At 36.3% G+C, this 17,564-nt stretch overlaps 1 protein-coding gene across 1 annotated transcript in view; it reads right to left on the bottom strand.

Annotated features, from left to right (window-relative positions):
• Positions 1-209: 209 nt before the first annotated feature.
• Positions 210-17,564, bottom strand: part of XPR1 (xenotropic and polytropic retrovirus receptor 1) — a 274,881-nt gene continuing 257,526 nt past the window's right edge. The window contains exon 15 of the mRNA XM_056815607.1: positions 210-6,549. Within this exon, the coding sequence (XP_056671585.1) occupies positions 6,489-6,549 (61 nt within the window). The 3' untranslated portion in view covers positions 210-6,488. The remainder of the gene's footprint in view (positions 6,550-17,564) is intronic.

Raw genomic sequence — 17,564 nt, 5'->3', positions numbered from 1 at the left:
GAAAAAAATTTCAATTGTTTTACTCTTAGATGTATAGATTTTATATAGAAGAGACTAAGAAAAGGCTTCAAAATCCTTCCCCTTTGAAATCTATCAGTTTGCTCTATTCCCATATGTGAATCAGACTTAAGCAAAACCACATTTAAGAAATTAGGAAACTCGGAGAAAAAGCAAGACACCACTCAGCAGTGACAAAAGAGTCTGAAAAATGTTGGAAAACAAAAAGAGCTTATAATAATGGGGAAAAAACCACAGTTTTATAACCAATCACTTTTCTTTTAAAAACACATAACCACATTAACTTTTTGCTTTATACAACCATCTAGAAACTATGAAACAGTACCACATTGTGCATTTTAAACCTACTTCTCAAGGGTACTCCATACTTCAACAGAATTCTATCCATTTGAGAAGGAAAAGGGAGACAGCTAATAGCGCAGTCACAATTACAGCATGAGTCCAACCAAGCGGCAATTCTTTGCCCTCACCTTTTCCACTTAACCAAGAGTGGAGAGAGAGTGAGAAAGAGAAAGAAAAGGAGGGAAAGAAGCACCCACAGAGGACTAATCACATTTTATAGTTACTTTTGACAACTACAGTTTAGGGCTTCATAGAATAATTATCATTTAGACCAACACAGCATAGGAAAGGTGAAGAGAAAGGTAATAGTGGAGGGGAAGTCTCAAAGACAAATACATTTTTTCACCTCATACCCCTTCAAATACTGTTGATACAAACCTCTGTGCTGAATCAGAAAAGAGCAAGAAAGCTAATCATCACATAATGTTTTTAAAACTGAGGTGTTTTGCTGTCTTTACTAAAGGGCTCACAATTCACTCTATAAACTCAAAGGAATAATAGTGTCACAATCTAGTTGTGTTCCTGGGAATTCCTATAGTCTTCCTCCTTACTCCCACCATGCTGGTATTGCTACTGGGCACAAAGAAAGAAGGTTAGACTTTGGGCTCTAAGGACAATGAGAAAGGGATATTATAGCATCATCCTTGGCCCTTAAAAGTCTTTACCTTTCTAGTAGTGCTGCAGTTCTCATTAAACTTGTGGTGGTTCAGGGGAAAGAGAATAGGAAAAACTAAGTTTGTATGAGTTATGTTACAGTCAAGTAACTGATCTGAATGTATACAAGTTGTCTATGCAATTACCAGACACACTGAGAATTCAAGGCAAAAAATAGATTATTTGATTGTCCTCATTAAATAGATGGCACCACAAAGCCGAACAAGATTGATTAAAAAAATAGCAACAATGAAAAAAGCTTCAGCTTAAAGTTAATGGTATAATTCCTCTTATTTTAGGACAAATCTTCATTTTGTTCCTCATGCTTACAAAAGCAAATAAATTCAGGAGGGCTGTTACTTAAAGAGATAGTTGTTTTCCTTCATACTAGAATGCAACCAAATCATTGAAGAAGGATAACCAGTCAGTGGGTATAACCTTCCTGGTCAAATGTCTTTTTTTTTTTTTTGTAAGAACAAAGAAAGGAAGGCTGGTGATATTATCCACATCAAGCTCTTCCAAAGCCAAAGAATAGCTTTTTCTTTCTTATTTTTATTAGCAGAGGGTGAATAGTGCTGGTTAAATATTGGGTCACAACACCCAAGTTAAATTTATTTTCTCAAGTCCCTATTTTTATCTCCAGATCCTACACCCATCACCACTATAACCTGATTTTACCCAGAAATTTGTTTTAAAAAATGCATAAAGTTGGGAGGTTAACATTAGTCAAGTCTAATGCAGTTTCTAGACCAACTAGTAAGGAGGTTGCTTGGATAGAGGGCTATTTTTCAGTGATTTTGAAGCTTTTGTACTTCCAAGTTTTCTTTGACTTTGTTAAACACACACACATGCAATCAATAGCAATAGTTTATAATCCCCTTTCCCCCAAAGGGAAAATAAGAAAAGCTGATCTTTTAAAGATGAGTGAACCTGATTTTCTGTTCTCCCAACTTAAAAAAAATTTCAGAGTTGTTGATTTTTAGTGGAATAAGAGATCTCATAGTGACACTAGGTTTATGTAAAATTTGAAATAGGAATAGTGAGAATGGCATAAAGCAAATCACAAATTTAAACAGGATTCACTTTTTCACATGGGAAGGTACCCAAATTTTTAAAATTCAAGGATATAATGAAATTTGAAAAATGTGTTGAGTGGCAGTAATTCAATTCTTTCAGATTAGCAATATTGTATAAACTGAACTCATTTCTACTAAATGCAGCATAACCATAATAGGAAATTTCCAGGTAGTCTCAGGCTTTGAAGCCTTCATGTTAACTACCTCTGGAATTAATTTATCCAATCAATATGTATGTATCAGGTCCTGTAAAAGCACAGGCCTGGTAGGAAGAAAAATGTAGCTCAATATTTGAATACCTTTTTCTTATGAATAAAGTCTTCAGGAGGAAAAAAAAACAATTCTGCCAATAGTACCATTTTCTGTTTTTGCTTTGTTTTCTTGTTTTGGCAGAGGCTAGTGGGAATGAGAAATTCATTTAGTCACTCTTTCCTAAACTACATTTGGGTATAATGAACTCATCTAAACAATTGAAGATAGTGGAGAAAAGAACAGGAAAATAAAGGGAATTGTCCAATATTAACGTATGGACCACTGGGGAAGGGGGGTCCCAATTAACAATAGAAGCTGTAAACAAGCAGGTTCCCAGCTGTCTTACTTCCGATACCAAGTTGGTTAAATGTCTGATATGCTTTGTTTTTTTCGTTTTCACTGCCCACAATGGATTTATGATTTCTTCTGTGTTTCCTTTCTCTTCAACTAAAGTACATACAAATGGTCATAATAGTTCTTACCTCACTTTATTTTGTCTATTAAGAGGTTGAGATATTTCTTTATCCAGATGTTCTGATTGTATTTCAAATGGTCAAATAGGGGTGGGGGTGGGGAAGGGAGTAAGTAGCAAGTGATCTCAAAACTTTTTTATATTAATGAGATTAAACAGACTGGAGGAAAAAGTACTACCATCACAAATCCTGGGATTGGGATCTTGTAGGAGGGCACTATTGAGGCTACTGGCTTCCTCCTCTCAGAGGCTATATCTGTTGATCATATAAATTTGGTGTCAGGATGCTAAAATGCTAAAATGAAATTGATGGAAGGGAAAACAGCAAAAGGACAGGTCGAAGAATGGAATGACTTCTCTACATTCTCACAGAGGATCTTACTAATATCAGCTCTACCTCTGATCATTTTAAGATAAGAAACCATTGAACAACTCACTCATTTGAGCTTTAACAATAAACTTTTTGCACATAGAAAATAAATCATTTTTCTTAGCCTTCTAACCTCATTCTGTATTTTTAATTTTTTTATGCCACATAACCAAAACATGAAAATATTTTGAGTTCTTGACATTAAAGTATCTTAATTCCTTTATCTGGGGGGATATTACAATTGATTTTTCTAAAGCAAGAACAATATTAGATTATCTAAACATATGATCATATGAATTTTACCTGGGATTTGGTTGTTTATCCATTTAGATATTTTCATTTTTTGGTTAAATGGCCAACTAATACGCATTTCCCTAAGTAGATAAGTAGTTCATTGAGAGCTCAAAACTCTGATAATATCACAAAATGGGTACTAACACTGGGTAGAATTGCTTGGGCTTGGCAAATCAAGCTGGAACACGAAATCTGAGAAATTCTGATTATCTGTAAAGTTGTATATGCTATTTGTAAGAATGGTACAGTTTACACACTTTTTCTTATTAAAAGAGGAAAACAAATTTAAATTCATGTTGTTTGATCAAGATTATGAGAAAAAGCTCTTTGCTCCCTTTATGCATTTAATAGGAACACAAAAATAAATAAACATTTTTTAAAATAAACATTACATATCTAACATGGTAGCTAAAAATCTTTTTATTCTAAAATAAATGCTGGCAACTGGACAATGTGTCCCTGACAATTAAAATTCAAATATTTTTAGCATATAAGGGAAATAATCCTGATTGGAACTAAGGTTCTAATATTTGAACAAAGGTCAAACTGGCAGTGGGATAAACAAACCATGAAGACTCCTCTATACACTGTGGGCCAATTATAGGATTTTATATTTCATAAAACTCCTGAAGGAGAATGGATGTTAGTTGTGTTTTAAGCTGATTCTGGGTATACATAGTAATATATTCTATTTGTATAGAAAATAACCAATCTATCAACTTATATTAATAACAATTATAGTAACCGGTGTTTCTTGGCAGATCAGTAGTATTTTCCTATGGTTCTAGAGTATAAAACAGTATAGTTTGTTAAGTTCAAGTATGAACAATAAAATCCATAATCTACCAAGAGCCACAAAATTGCTACCACTGATTATAAAGACTTAATTTCAAAAACGAAAATAAAAGGAAATCAGTAATTAAAATGCTTCCCCCCCATTTTTCTGGCAAAGAGGAATATTTGGCAAAACACAAAAAAGGGAATAAAAGCCACAAAGTAAAGTAATGATAAAAAAAAATTTCTAGATTTAGAGTGGGAACTAGTTTAAGGAAGACTATCTGTATTATATTAAACAGAAAAGGAAGAAGGGAGATCTTTTTAAAAACAACTATTTTCCACATACTCCTCGATACAATAGTATTAATAGGAGCTTCTTTATGTGATCCACCTATATGATATTTTGGATACACTGAAGAAGCATTAACAAGGAGGCCAGACCACAGATACAGTAGCCATGTTCTTCAAGTCTGAATTAGTGATACAGCTGCCTCTATTAATTTGTGCCTTAATCTAAAATTAAGGCTGAAAGCAACAGGAGTATTTTACTTCAATATAGTCACCGAGGTTGACTACATACAGCAAGACTAGCCAGGAAGAGGCCAGTCAATAGTCAACTATAAATGCTCAGTGTGACTTCTGCCAATAAACCTAACAAAGGTAGAGATGGGCACTAAAAAAACCTTGATTTGGATCTTAGAATAGTAGAAAGCACATTTTTCTTTACATTGGTATAATTTGTTACTTTTTTGTAGATAATGATAGTTGGCCCCTTGCCTCCAAATAATCCATGTTTCAAAAAAAAAGAGTAAACTATCAATCATGGTTTTAGGACTTCTTTTGATGGTTAATAGAATAAAGACTAATTAAAATTAATATAGGCAGTGTCTATGAACCATGACTGAATAAAGGAACTTTCCTCATTAAACAGCAGAACTAACAAATTGAAAAGCATATTCCAGCCTCATGGGAGAACATGAGATCCAATAACTATCTCTTATAACCTCTGGGATGAATGGCTACAAAGGCCTCATATGGCCAATGTCATATGAAAGATAAAGGCTAATTTATTCAATGTGCTCAGGAAGTTTCCTCTTTGCTCAGAATCTGGTGGAAGGAAGTCAAATCATTAAAAAAAAACCAACAAAAAAACAACTCCCTGTTTAATGAGGGTATAGAGTCTGAAACAGCCTGGTCTCCTAATCCAAACTCTATGCTAAGCTTCAAAGTTATATTATAATATAAAATCTGGCTACTTCTGCAGGTGAGTATGGAGTATGGGTAGATTTATTCCATCTTTTTTTTTTTAATTCTCAGAATCTTTTTCACAATTTTCACTTAAAAGTGTGAAAATGTGAGGATGACCTGTCATGAGACATGTTCAGATTTCCAAATCAGCAGCAACTAAAAAAAAAAATCAGAAACAGAAACTTTGGTTTAAATTTTTAAAAAAAGGAAAGAAATTGTCAAACTAGTACAAGTTGTTTCATGAAAGAGGCATTGCAGGATGGAACCCTTAGGAAACACATCCAAGGATAGATTCCTTGATCTTCTTTTACTGTTATTACCTTCATTGCACAGGACACAAAATTGTTCTATTATGGTTAAGTATCATAAATAATGAGAAAATTATATCAGACAAATACATCCTATTGCCCAGTTCCCTCCCCACTTCCCTAAAATAAGAAAAGTTACATCAAATTAAAAAGTAGCTTCATGAATGAAGGTACTGCTTTAAGTGCACTTTCCCTGCAAGTGCAGCCAGTGCCTTTGCGCTGGATATGAAGGAAAGAAAAAAAAATTCTCAAACAAATTTAAAAACCAATGTCCGGTTTTAACCAGTCAAAACCGGGCCAAGCAGAAGCTGAGTAGCCTTGGTACTGTCCCATTATTGGGTCCTCGCTGTGCCTGTTCTTCATCCAGAAAGTTTTCTATGTCCTTGTGATTGTAAACAATCCTTAAGATAAACTTGTGTTTTTTTTTCCCTTAAATGTCCTCTGATTGGCAAAATGAAGTAAATATTTTAAAAGTAGAAAATTAAAATTAAATCAGAAGAAAAGAAAAGAAACACAGTGAGCTTGTTTGGAGTCCATAGGATCCGATCCAGAAGAGCTCGGAAAGTGTGTTAAATGTTTTCTCCTGTTTTTAGCTGGAAAGGTACCAGAGGTTGAGTTGGTCAAGGAAAGGGGTGTTGTTGAATAGGGGGGAAAAAGGATGTAGATTTAGACTCGATTCATGTGTTAGCTTCATCATCTGTGTCGTCTATCAATACTTTAGTATCACGAGACTTGAATCTGAGAACAAGAAAAGAAAAAAATTACAAAGCTTATTGAACATATAAATACATCAATGATGTTCAATACCATTTAAAACATAGCAGTTAAGACATCTATATCCAGATATTTGAAAAACAAGAATCTGTGCTTTCCCCTTCTCTATACACCCTGTCTCATTAAGTCCTACAAGCTCAATTATTATATCTATATCTATATACCCAGACCAAGTGTCTCTTCCGAGTTCCATCTACATACCACTAACTGCCTATTGAGCATTTTAAACAAGACGTCTCATGGGATCAATAATAACCTAACCTCATTATCTTTCTTTCCAAACCCACCCTTCCTTCTCTATTTTTAGAGTGGACACCAACATAGTCAGCTAAGTTTGCAACCTAGTCATTCTCAACTCTTTTCACTTTCTTACTCAGCATAGCCATTTAGTTGCCCAGTTTTTGGTGATTCTATATCAAAATATCTATAACATTGTGCTATACAGCATAATCTATATCATCTCTAGATTAGAATATTTACATCTAAAACATTTCTCATATCTGTTCTCAAAGGTCTACCAGTGGAATTCTGTTCCTTATCACTTCTTGTCCTTGACTTTAATTTTAAAGTGCTGCTTTTTAAAAAAAGTACACATTTTCTATGTTTTGCATGATATTACATGCGTAACCCAGATTGAATTGCTTGTCAGCTCTGGGAGGGGAGAGGGAAGAAGGGAGGAAACATGAATCATGTAACTTCAGAAATCTTATGTGGAAATTTGTTATTAAAATAAATAAAATAAAATAAAATTACATATTTCCAGTCAGTAAAATTCCACCCCCCCACTCCAACCTTTCCACAATTGAGAATGAAAGACAACTCTTGTTACATATATGTACAATCAAGCAAAACCAATTTCCAAAACAAAATGTCTCATTCTGCACTATATCCTCTCTGTTAGGAGGTGGAAGGCATGTTTCATCATCAGTCCTTTGGAATTGCTGTTGGTCATTACACTGAGCAGAATTCCTAAGTCTTTCAAAGTTGTTTGTCTTTAGATTATTGCTATCATTGGATAAATTATTCTTTTGGTTCTATTAACTCTGCATCAGGTCATACAAGTCTTCCAAGGTTTCTCTGAAACCATCCCCTTCATAATTTCTTAAAGCATCAGTTATTATTCAGTCATGTTTATACACCATGACTTCTTCTATCATTCCCCAACTGATAGGTACTTCTTCAGATTTCTTTGTCACCTCAAAAAGAATTATCAATATTTTTGTATTTCCTCTCTCTAATTCTGCCTTCTCTCTTTTCCCCTTTCCATCATATTTTCCAATCTTTGAGGGATGTGTATTTATGTCCCCTGTGTTTGTGTGTATTCTTCCCTCTTTTCACTAGTTCAGATAAAAGTGAGTCAAATGTCAATTACAACCCTTACACATTCTTCCTTGTATGTAGATCTACTTGGGCACCCCAAGTTGTGAGATATTTTTCCCTAATCTTCCTTCCTTCTATCCTTAATCTCCAAAGTATACATCTTACTCTCTTTCCATCCTTTATAGCCTATGATATATCTTCAGTATAGTACAGAGGGGATGCAGATATTTCCCCATATTTGAATATAAGCAATTTATCCTTTTTTTTTTTTTTTAATAAACCCTTACCTTCCATCTTGGAGTCAATACTGTGTATTGGCTCCAAGGCAGAAGAGTGGTAAGGGCTAGGCAATGGGGGTCAAGTGACTTGCCCAGGGTCACACAGCTGGGAAGTATCTGAGGCCAGATTTGAACCTAGGATCTCCCGTCTCTAGGCCTTGTTCTCAATCCACTGAGCTACCCAACTGGCCCCAGCAATTTATCCTTGATGAAATTCTATTACTGTGTTTTTACTTAGCTCTGATCTTTTCATCAAGATTCTTGGAAGTCTTCTATTTCATTAAAGATTCACTTTCCCTCCCTCCTCCTATAGGTTTTGCCAAGTTTTAAATTATGCTTGGATGTAAACCCATATTCTTTGCCTTCTGGAATATTGTATTCCAAGTTTTCTGCTTTCTAATGGTGGCTTCTAAATTGTGTGGATCCTGACTGTGGATCCTTGGTACTTGAACTCTTTCCTACTGACTATTTGCAGTTTTTTCTTTGACCTGAAAGTTCTGGGCTTTGGCTATTAATGTTCCTAGGTGTTTTCATTTTGGGTTTTCTTTCAGGAGGTAGGACTTGTGGATTATTTATATTTTTTCTTTCCTCAGTTAGCTGACTGTCTTTTGCCTCTTTTTTTTATTCCCAGTGCCTAGCACATAGTAGGCACGATGAAAGTTTTGAATAAAGAATTGAGTTTTTCTAAAAGATCTATTTTCTTTTAAGATTTCTTGAAAAATGATATCTAGCTCTTATTTTCATCATGGTGTTCAGGTAGTCCATTGATTCTTCAGTTTTTCCCTCTTTATTTTATTTTCTAAGTTAGTTGTTTTTGTTATGAAATACCTTATATTTTCTTATCTTTTTCCTCCAGTATTTTCATCATTTTGTTTTACTATTTCTTATTGTCTCATGGAGGCATTGGATTCTTATTTGATCCATTCTAGTTTTCAGGGATTTTGTTATTTGGACGATGTTTTGGATCTCTTATGTCAAGCGGTTAATTCCCTTTTGAATTCTTTTCTTCCATGATTAGCATTCTTTTCCAACCCCCCTCCCCCTTTAGTGTTCTCATTTCATTCATGAAAACATTTTTAACACTAAAAAAAAACAGAAAAACAAAAACAACTCAACAGAATTCTTGCTTTATCTCTTTCAGGAATTCTGGTTAAGTTTATACCCAAGCTTCATTTTTCTTTTTTTTTTTATTTGTTTTATTATTTTTTTATCATTAGAATTTTTTTTAATTTGGTCAATTTCAAACATTATTAGTTGGTTACAAAAATCATTTTCTATTCCTTCCTCCACTCCCATAGCCGGCGCGCAGTTCCACTGGGTATCGCATGTATTCTTGATCAGAATCCATTTCCATGCTGTTGGTATTTGCACTAAGATGTTCATTTAGAGTCTATATCCCCAATCATATCCCCTTCAACCCAAGTCATTAAGCAGTTGTTTTTCTTTAGTGTTTTTACTCCCACAGTTTTTCCTCTGAATGTGGATAGTGTTTTTTCTCCTATAACCCTCTGGGTTTTCAGGATCAATGCGTTACCACCAATGGAGGAGTCCATTACATTCGATTGTACCACAGTGTATCAGTCTCTGTGTACATTGTTTTCCTGGTTCTGCTCCTTTCGCTCTGCATCACTTCCTGGAGGTTGTTCCAGTCCCCATGGAATTCCTCCACTTTATTATTCTAAAGGGGAAATTTTTAATCACTTCTGTATGCCATAAATGCTACAGATGAGAATGAGGTGCTTTGAAAGATAAAGATTTCAGAAGCAAACAATTGATTAAGAGAACGGGATTTACATTTCTTCATTTTTCTTTTGAGGCTTTATTCTATTTTTCTGTCTTTGTGTCTTGTGAACTTTAGATTACTCCACCCAACTTAGTCTAACAAAATCAGGATTGTCTACACCCATACTTAAGGATTAAGTATTTTGGAGGATGGCCTATGACAGACGTGTGCTAGCAAATGACAAATCAGAAACAACTGATAGACCCCTGGGCTGTCCTAAGTCAAGCTTAAGCTACCATTAGTACATGTGAGACGCAGGAAAGTGATGTAAAACTGTCTATATATTTCGCATCACTTCCTCTCTCTGGGCTCTTGGTTGGCGGAAAGGTCTCCGGCTGGCAGCATGCTGAGCATTTCGGCATCTTGGCGTGGCGGCAGCTATTGTCCGGTTTGGTGGTGAGTTTTCCTTGATACTATACTGGGAGAAGCTGAGTAGCCTAGTTCAGGTGAGACATCTTTACAGAGCTCTATCGGAGTTTAGGCTATTCTTTCTCCTTTACCTTCCAAACACCACCCTCTTAGAAAGCCACTAATCTTCAGAGACCTCGTGGTGGAGGACTTTGAACTTCTCCTGGCCAGGCGGGAGAAATTCTACACCCTTTTCCTCTCCTTTCTCCTTAATTCCTTTCCTCTATATTAATTAAAATCACCATAAATTTTCCAGATGACTTGGGTATTTTATTTGGGATATTCCCTGGTGACCAAAATTAATTTAGATTAGGTCACAATGAACACCTGTCACCATAATATTCTTTTATGATGGGACAGGTTTTTTATTGCTCATTCTTCTAGCCTTCTTCCTGATTCTGGATTTGATGTTAGGGCTGGGCTTTATCTACTTCTGGAAGGGAAAGTCTGAGATAGTCCTGTTACTGCTTTCTTGGAGTGTTGGGTACTGAATCATTTCAGGATCTCAGGGACTACTCAGGCTGAAGACCTTAAAGCTTTCATTTCTCCCAAGAGGTGTGATTCAAGGCAAAGTCTGGTCTGAACTCTCTAAGTTCCTGACTTAAATTTGGGTTTGAACAACAGTAGACTAGTACACGACATCATCAGCAAGATGGGAAACTTTGTTGGTTTGGTGCAAGAATTGAAAGTTAGGTCTGTGATTTCTGTCCTGGTTATTCTTTTGTAGACATCCTCCTGAGCTAGAAAGTAGAACTTAGATCCTGCTCTGCTCCTAGGGGTCAGAGCCATACTGCTACACCCTGGCTTACTCCTTTTTAGTACATTGCTGAGGGCATACATTCTCTCCTCAGGCTATCTGTGATATATGACCAAGAAGTGAAAAGTGGCTGAAAAGGCTTTTAGTTGGCACCTATTTCTGGTGCCCTTGCCTGGGAGCATATACCAAGGGACATATTTTTGCTTTGAAATGGTCTTTTCTCACATGTTGGAGTGCTCTGCAGCCAGGTCTTATCCCAGTGTCTGTGGACCTCTTTATCTCTCTATCTACTGATGTAGTCTGGGAAAATGATTCACTGTGACTTTTCCTTGTGCTTGCCCCATGGGATTCTCTCTGTGCACTTTATAGGTCAATCTGTAGAAGTTTGGGGGGCAACTAACTTTACCTCTTCCCATTATTCTGCCATGCTGATTCTGCCTCTTGCTCTTGAATTTTTCTGGCATCCAGAGGGCACTCAGTACTATACTGACTATGTTTCCTGCCTTAGCTCTCATTCTTCTCTAAAGGATTCTTCATACAGATGCTACAGGGCATCTTCTGCTCAAAACTCTGCTGACTTTCTATTAGCTGTTGGGCACTAAAAATTCTGTGTAATCCAGTTCCAGTCTATCTTTCCAAGGTATTACACACTCCTTTAAAAACTCCATAGTCCAGAAAAAAATTACCTTTTAGCTTTTCCTCATAGACAATATTCCATTTCCCAGCTCTTGTGGCTTTGCATAGGCTGTGCTGCAAGCCTGGAATATATTTTCTCTTAGCTTTAGCCACTATGATCTTTTGTCATTGTTCAGTCATTTCAGTCATATCTGACTCTTTGTGACTCCATTTGGGGTCTTCTTGGTAAAGATACTGGAGAAATTGGCCATTTCCTTCTCTACCTCATTTTATAGATGAGAAAACTGAGGCAAACAGGTTTAAGTGATTTGCCATGGATTACAAAGCTAGTAAGTATCTGAGCTTGATCCGAACTTAAATTTTCTCCTTGAGATTAAAGGTCATTTTATTTTTAACTTTTATTTCTAGCACCTAGCACAATGCCTGGCAAGAATAAATCTTAATAACTGTTTGTGACTGACTGAATGGCAGCCAGGTTATTGAAAATAATATTCTCATAGCAATCAGAGGTTCAATTTGGAGCAGTATAATTAAAAATAGATGAGAAAAAGCAGAGCTTATTTAGAAGATAATGGTCAGGAAAGTAAAGGACTTGGAAAATAAGTCATTAAAGAATAATTGAGTACATAAGGACATTTAGCATTCAAAAATTAGCTGTCTCCAAGCTTAGTGGGATTGATACATTGAAAAGAGAGTTGTGTTCCTTCTTTGATGATTTAGAGGAGAGAAGTTAGGGAGTCAATTTTGGTTTCAAATAAGAGAAAACTTTCTTAAGAACTGGAACTTTCTAATGATAGAATGGATTGTAATACCAGATAGTGTATTTTATACATCAGAAGTGTTCAAACAGAGGCCTGAAGATCATTATCTGTCTAGGATGCTCGAGATGTGTCAGATGACAAGCTATATTTAAATTATCTTAAGAGTTTCTTTTGACTTTGAGGTTTAAATGACTGATTTAGATGACATGGCAAGACAAGTTAGCCATCCTGCTTTTCTTATTTGCTATTTGTGAGACCTTAGAAAAATAACTTAACCTCTATGGGTATTAGTGTCCTACAAAATGAGGGGGTCCTTCCAGCTCTAAAATGATGACCCTATAATTCTATACAGAAGGTTTGTACTATTTTCTCCAGGGCCTTCTAAATTTTGAAACTACAGTATTATGGGATTATACTGACCTCTGCTGACAGGTAACAATATCACAGAATTTAAAAAAGTTAAATGGGAAGACACAAATTCATTTTCCTTGACTTCTTTAGCACCCTTGATTTGTTGAGTAGCACTATACACAATAAAATCCATATAAAAGGTACATGTTTATTTTAATGAATTTACCTCTGCCACCTTCTTCAAACTTTTCTTTGCTTTGAAGGTAATATGATATCCTGAAAAAAGTTTCAGAAGTGATGGAAAAGGAAATGAGACAAAAGGGGCTGAAGATGACAATGATGAAGAAATAAAAGCAGCCAGGAAGGGTCACTCTAAAAATCTTGCAGTGAAAGAAAAGAGATATATGGGGTCGAATGGAAGTATCATAAAGGTTAAAGGAAGGCTTCCCCCGCCCCAGGCAATTTATGAAGAGAAGCCACTTTGAAATGGAGAGACTGAAAACATAAGAGATTAACAGATATCTGATAGAACAAGGTCCTAGAGTAAATACAAAGAGATGAAATCTAGGATACAGATTTGAAAAGGAGAAGTAATTCTTTCTTCTTTAAGAAGTAGGGAACAGAAAGGATATTATTGGAGATAGAAAGAAGGTATGTAAAAAAGAAATTCAAGGAGTCTAAGAAGGATAATAGGAAGCGAGGTCACCTGCTGAGAATGAGGGATAAAGAGGTAGAAGATAGGAAAAAGTTACTTACAGTAGCCCCTTAGGGGAATATAAGAGAAGGATAAAAAATATGAATAGCAAAAAATACTTTCTGAGGTTAAATAGCAGGGATATAAAGTGGATCCAATGAAAAAAGGTTTCATGCCTTTCTTTAGCAAAAGAGGGTAGCATAGAAATGTAGGAAATGAAAGTGGGTAAAGTAGCCAAATCTTGTGATTTCCATCTCCACAACATCTCTTACCTTACCCTACATATGAACCTCTACTTTATTCAGGCTGTGATCTTGACTTGCCTGCACAATGGCCATGGCCTCCTAATTTGCCCTGTTTTATCTCTTTCCTTTTTCCTAACAACTACCAAAGTGATTTCCTTTAATGTCTGATCATATCATTCTTTTGCTCAATAAGCTTTAATGATCTCACCATGCCACTCTAATATTCAAACTTCAGTGGCTCCCCGCTACTGCCTCTATTGTAAATTTTTGTTTAAATTTTGAAAACCATCACATTTCACTCCTAATATAGCCCCCTTTCTATATATTTCAGCCTTATTATACATTATTTTCATGGTAAACCTAAAATGGTCTTCTTTCTGTTCTCTTTCCATTCCTGGAATGTACTCTTTCTTCAATTTTACCTTTTAAAATTTCTTGTTCCATTCAAGTCTAAGACTTTCCTATTCTTCCTAGTATCCTTCTTTCCTACCTACCTCATATTTATTTTCTATTTATTCTATATACTTACAAATGTACCTGTTATCTCCCCTGATATAATAAAAGTTCTTTGAGGGCAGGGACTACCATTTTTTTTTTGGTCTTGGTCTCCAGGTGGCTAACTGGCCCTGACAGTTAGTAGATGCTTAAGAAATGCTGATTGATTGCTACCTAGATAGGTATGGCAAAAAGTAAAGTGAAAGTATACTGAATAGCCTGGTGACAGGGTTTCTGCCTGGTAAAAGGAAGTGAAACTAAATCAGATGATGTGCTAGACACACAGGAAGGGGTCCAGGAACTAGCAATGATGAGAGCAATATTTACATTTGTGAACTTTAAAAATTATTCCACCCTACTCAGACAGTACTTTAGGAGAAGATAAAGTTGTAATCTCCTGATTGAACAATGAAGGTACTTGGTTCTCACCTTATAGTGAAGCTAGAACTTTAAGCTAAATCTATTTTTAGGTCTTAATACAAAAAGGTGTTAAGTAACTATAAAGGTTAAATTAATCACAAAAAGGTCAAGCAACTAACAAAAGGTGATCTTAACAAAGAAGTGTGAAGTAGCTCAAAAGATATAATCTAACCAGAGAAGGTGAGAACTAAAGAGTAGACAGTCCTGGAGAAAATCTAACCAAAGAAGGTGAGAACTAAAGAATGGGCAGTCCTGGAGAAAAGCGTCTACTGTGATTGGTAGACGTGAAAATTTAGGGGAGGTGACACAAGAGAAAAGATCTTTAAAAAGAGGATGTAAAGACCATAAGGGGGATTCAGACATATGGACAGTTCAATCTTGGAACTCAGCCTAGAGGAGCTCCCTCAGACAGCTTCCTTGAGATAGTCTCGTGGTGACTTGGGTAAGACCGGCTTCCTTTCCCTTGGGCTCAGGGAAGCCACTTTGGGCAAGGCCTTTAACTCCTTCTGGCTCAGCCCGAGCAGGAGCAGTTTAAATTAACTCTTCCCCCCCCCCCCCAAATTCCTTCTCTCTAAATGAATTAAAATCACCATAATTTCCAGCTGACTTGGGTATTTTATTATTTGGGATTTTCCCTGGCGACCAATTAATTTAGATTTTAAGTCACAACGCTAAAATTATCTTTTACACATTGGACATGTTTAGTAGGACTGAAAGGGTGGTCCAGATAGGATAGGAGTCTATGGTCAGAAAGAAGGGTTTCAGAGTGTGAAATGTACAGCCAGTTGTGAATGGCTTTTTGATTCTTTAAGTTTTTGTTCCATCTTTCTTCATTATTATGAACTATCAAGAACCAACTATTAAGTATTCTGGACCTTCTGTAGAATCCTCAGAGTTCATGTCTCAGGGAAGAATTAGGATGTTAGTGTTTTAATGAAAGGAGCCTTTTTTATTTTCAGTAATAAATCATCACGAATGAGACGTGAACATGTAGCAAATTACATGTTGCTTAACAGGTTGAATTCTAGCAACATTTCAGTATACTACATTCAAACCATTTATGAGGGAACTAGATATTTATCAATCTTTTTTAAATGAGGGAACTTTGACTCTTCTACACATGTAACACTGTTGTTCCTTCATATCTCTCTCTCTCTCTCTCTCTCTCTCTCTCTCTTTCTCTCTCTCACTCTCTCAGTCCATTCATTCCATTCATTAAATACTACATGAGTCTTTCTCCACTCTAGACTCTATGGTCTACCATGTCAACCCCGACCTCTTATTTATACTCTATAGTCAGTCTTTGATCTCCTTAAAACACCTTCTGTGCTTATCCTGACAAACTTGGGTGTACAAACACCGTGTATTTTCTCTATAATTACTCCAGGGTGGTAAAACAGTAGCAACTCAAATGGTTACACTGTGCTTATGTGGTTCACTAAAAATTCATGCTAATCCCCTATAATCAAAGACAATGAATTATAGAGTTGGAAGAGATGGCAGAAGCTGAAAAAGAATCCTTGCTACACGATGGTCATTTAGCTTGGGCTTGAAAGTGTTCCAGGAGAGGAAACCTACTATCTCTTGAAGCAGTCCTCTGCTTTTAAAAGCCATTTTCATTGTTAGAAAGTTTTTCCTATATTGGGTTGCAAACATAGAAAAGGTTGAAATCTCACTTCTATATGACAGCCCTTCAAATACTTGGGAAAAGCTATAATAATCTCCTAATAGTGTCTCTGCTTAAAAATAAATATTCAGAATTCTATCAACAGATCCTCCTATACCATAAGAGTCCATCTTCTTATCGTTCTGTTCACCTTCCTCTGGTCTAATTCCAATTTCTTAATGTCCTTAAAATGTGGTGCTAGAATATAATCATACAAATAAAGTCTGGAGGCGGAGTAAAGATGGTGGCTTAGAGGCAGCAAAAGTTCAGACCTCTAGAGACCCTTCCTCACTGATCAGAAATGCAATGCTTTGAGGAGACTGAAAACCAAAGTTAATAACAGGACAGAACTAGAGAATTCTCCTGCTGAACTCAACTTGAAAGGTATGACACCCCCCCAAAAGCCTTCTAGAACACTCAGATTTAAGGGGAAGGAAGAAAGAAAGTCCCAGGACTCCTCCACCACCTACAGTGCTGAGCTTCCAGTGGTGGCTAGAATCTCTGGGCTAGCAAGGGTGCTAGTCTTGAGGGAGTATCTTGCTGGCACAGCTGTGCCAGGCTCAGGACGTTGTACACAGGTGGTGGGGAGGCAACTGGAGGAGAAGAGCAGAGAAGGTAGTCTCGTCACAGCCATGATGCTCCATCTTACCCTCCCCGCCTCTATATATAAAACTAGAGGTAAAAAAAAGAGGCTAATACTACGAGAAATGGGAAAAGGGTCAAAATGGGGTAAATTTATATTTCATAAAGAAGTGCATGGCAGGAGCAGGGGAGAACACCAATACACTAGAAGGGTAAAGAGGGTGGAGACAAGAAATACTTAATTCTTATGTGCATTGAAATTGACTCTAAGAGGGAAGAACAATCAGATCCATTGGGGCAGAGAACTGATTTATGCCCTATAGAGAAGTAGAAGGGTAACAAATGGACTGGTGGAGAGGGAAGCAATACAAGGGAGGGAAAGGTCGGGGGGCGTAGTTTAAAAAGACCAAAAGGAAAATAAAAGGGGAATAAGAAGAGGGGGAGAAAGAGAAGTAAAATAAGAGAGGGAATTAGGGGAACTGATTAAAAACAATAATGCTGGTATAGAAGGAAATAGTGAAAGAAAAAAGGGTAGGACTAGGAGAGGAAATCAAAATGTTGGGGAATCCACAGTGGATAATTA

This window comes from Monodelphis domestica, chromosome 2, assembly GCF_027887165.1.
Source record: "Monodelphis domestica isolate mMonDom1 chromosome 2, mMonDom1.pri, whole genome shotgun sequence".
NCBI lineage: Eukaryota > Metazoa > Chordata > Mammalia > Didelphimorphia > Didelphidae > Monodelphis > Monodelphis domestica.
This window is presented reverse-complemented; position numbering and strand designations above follow the sequence as displayed.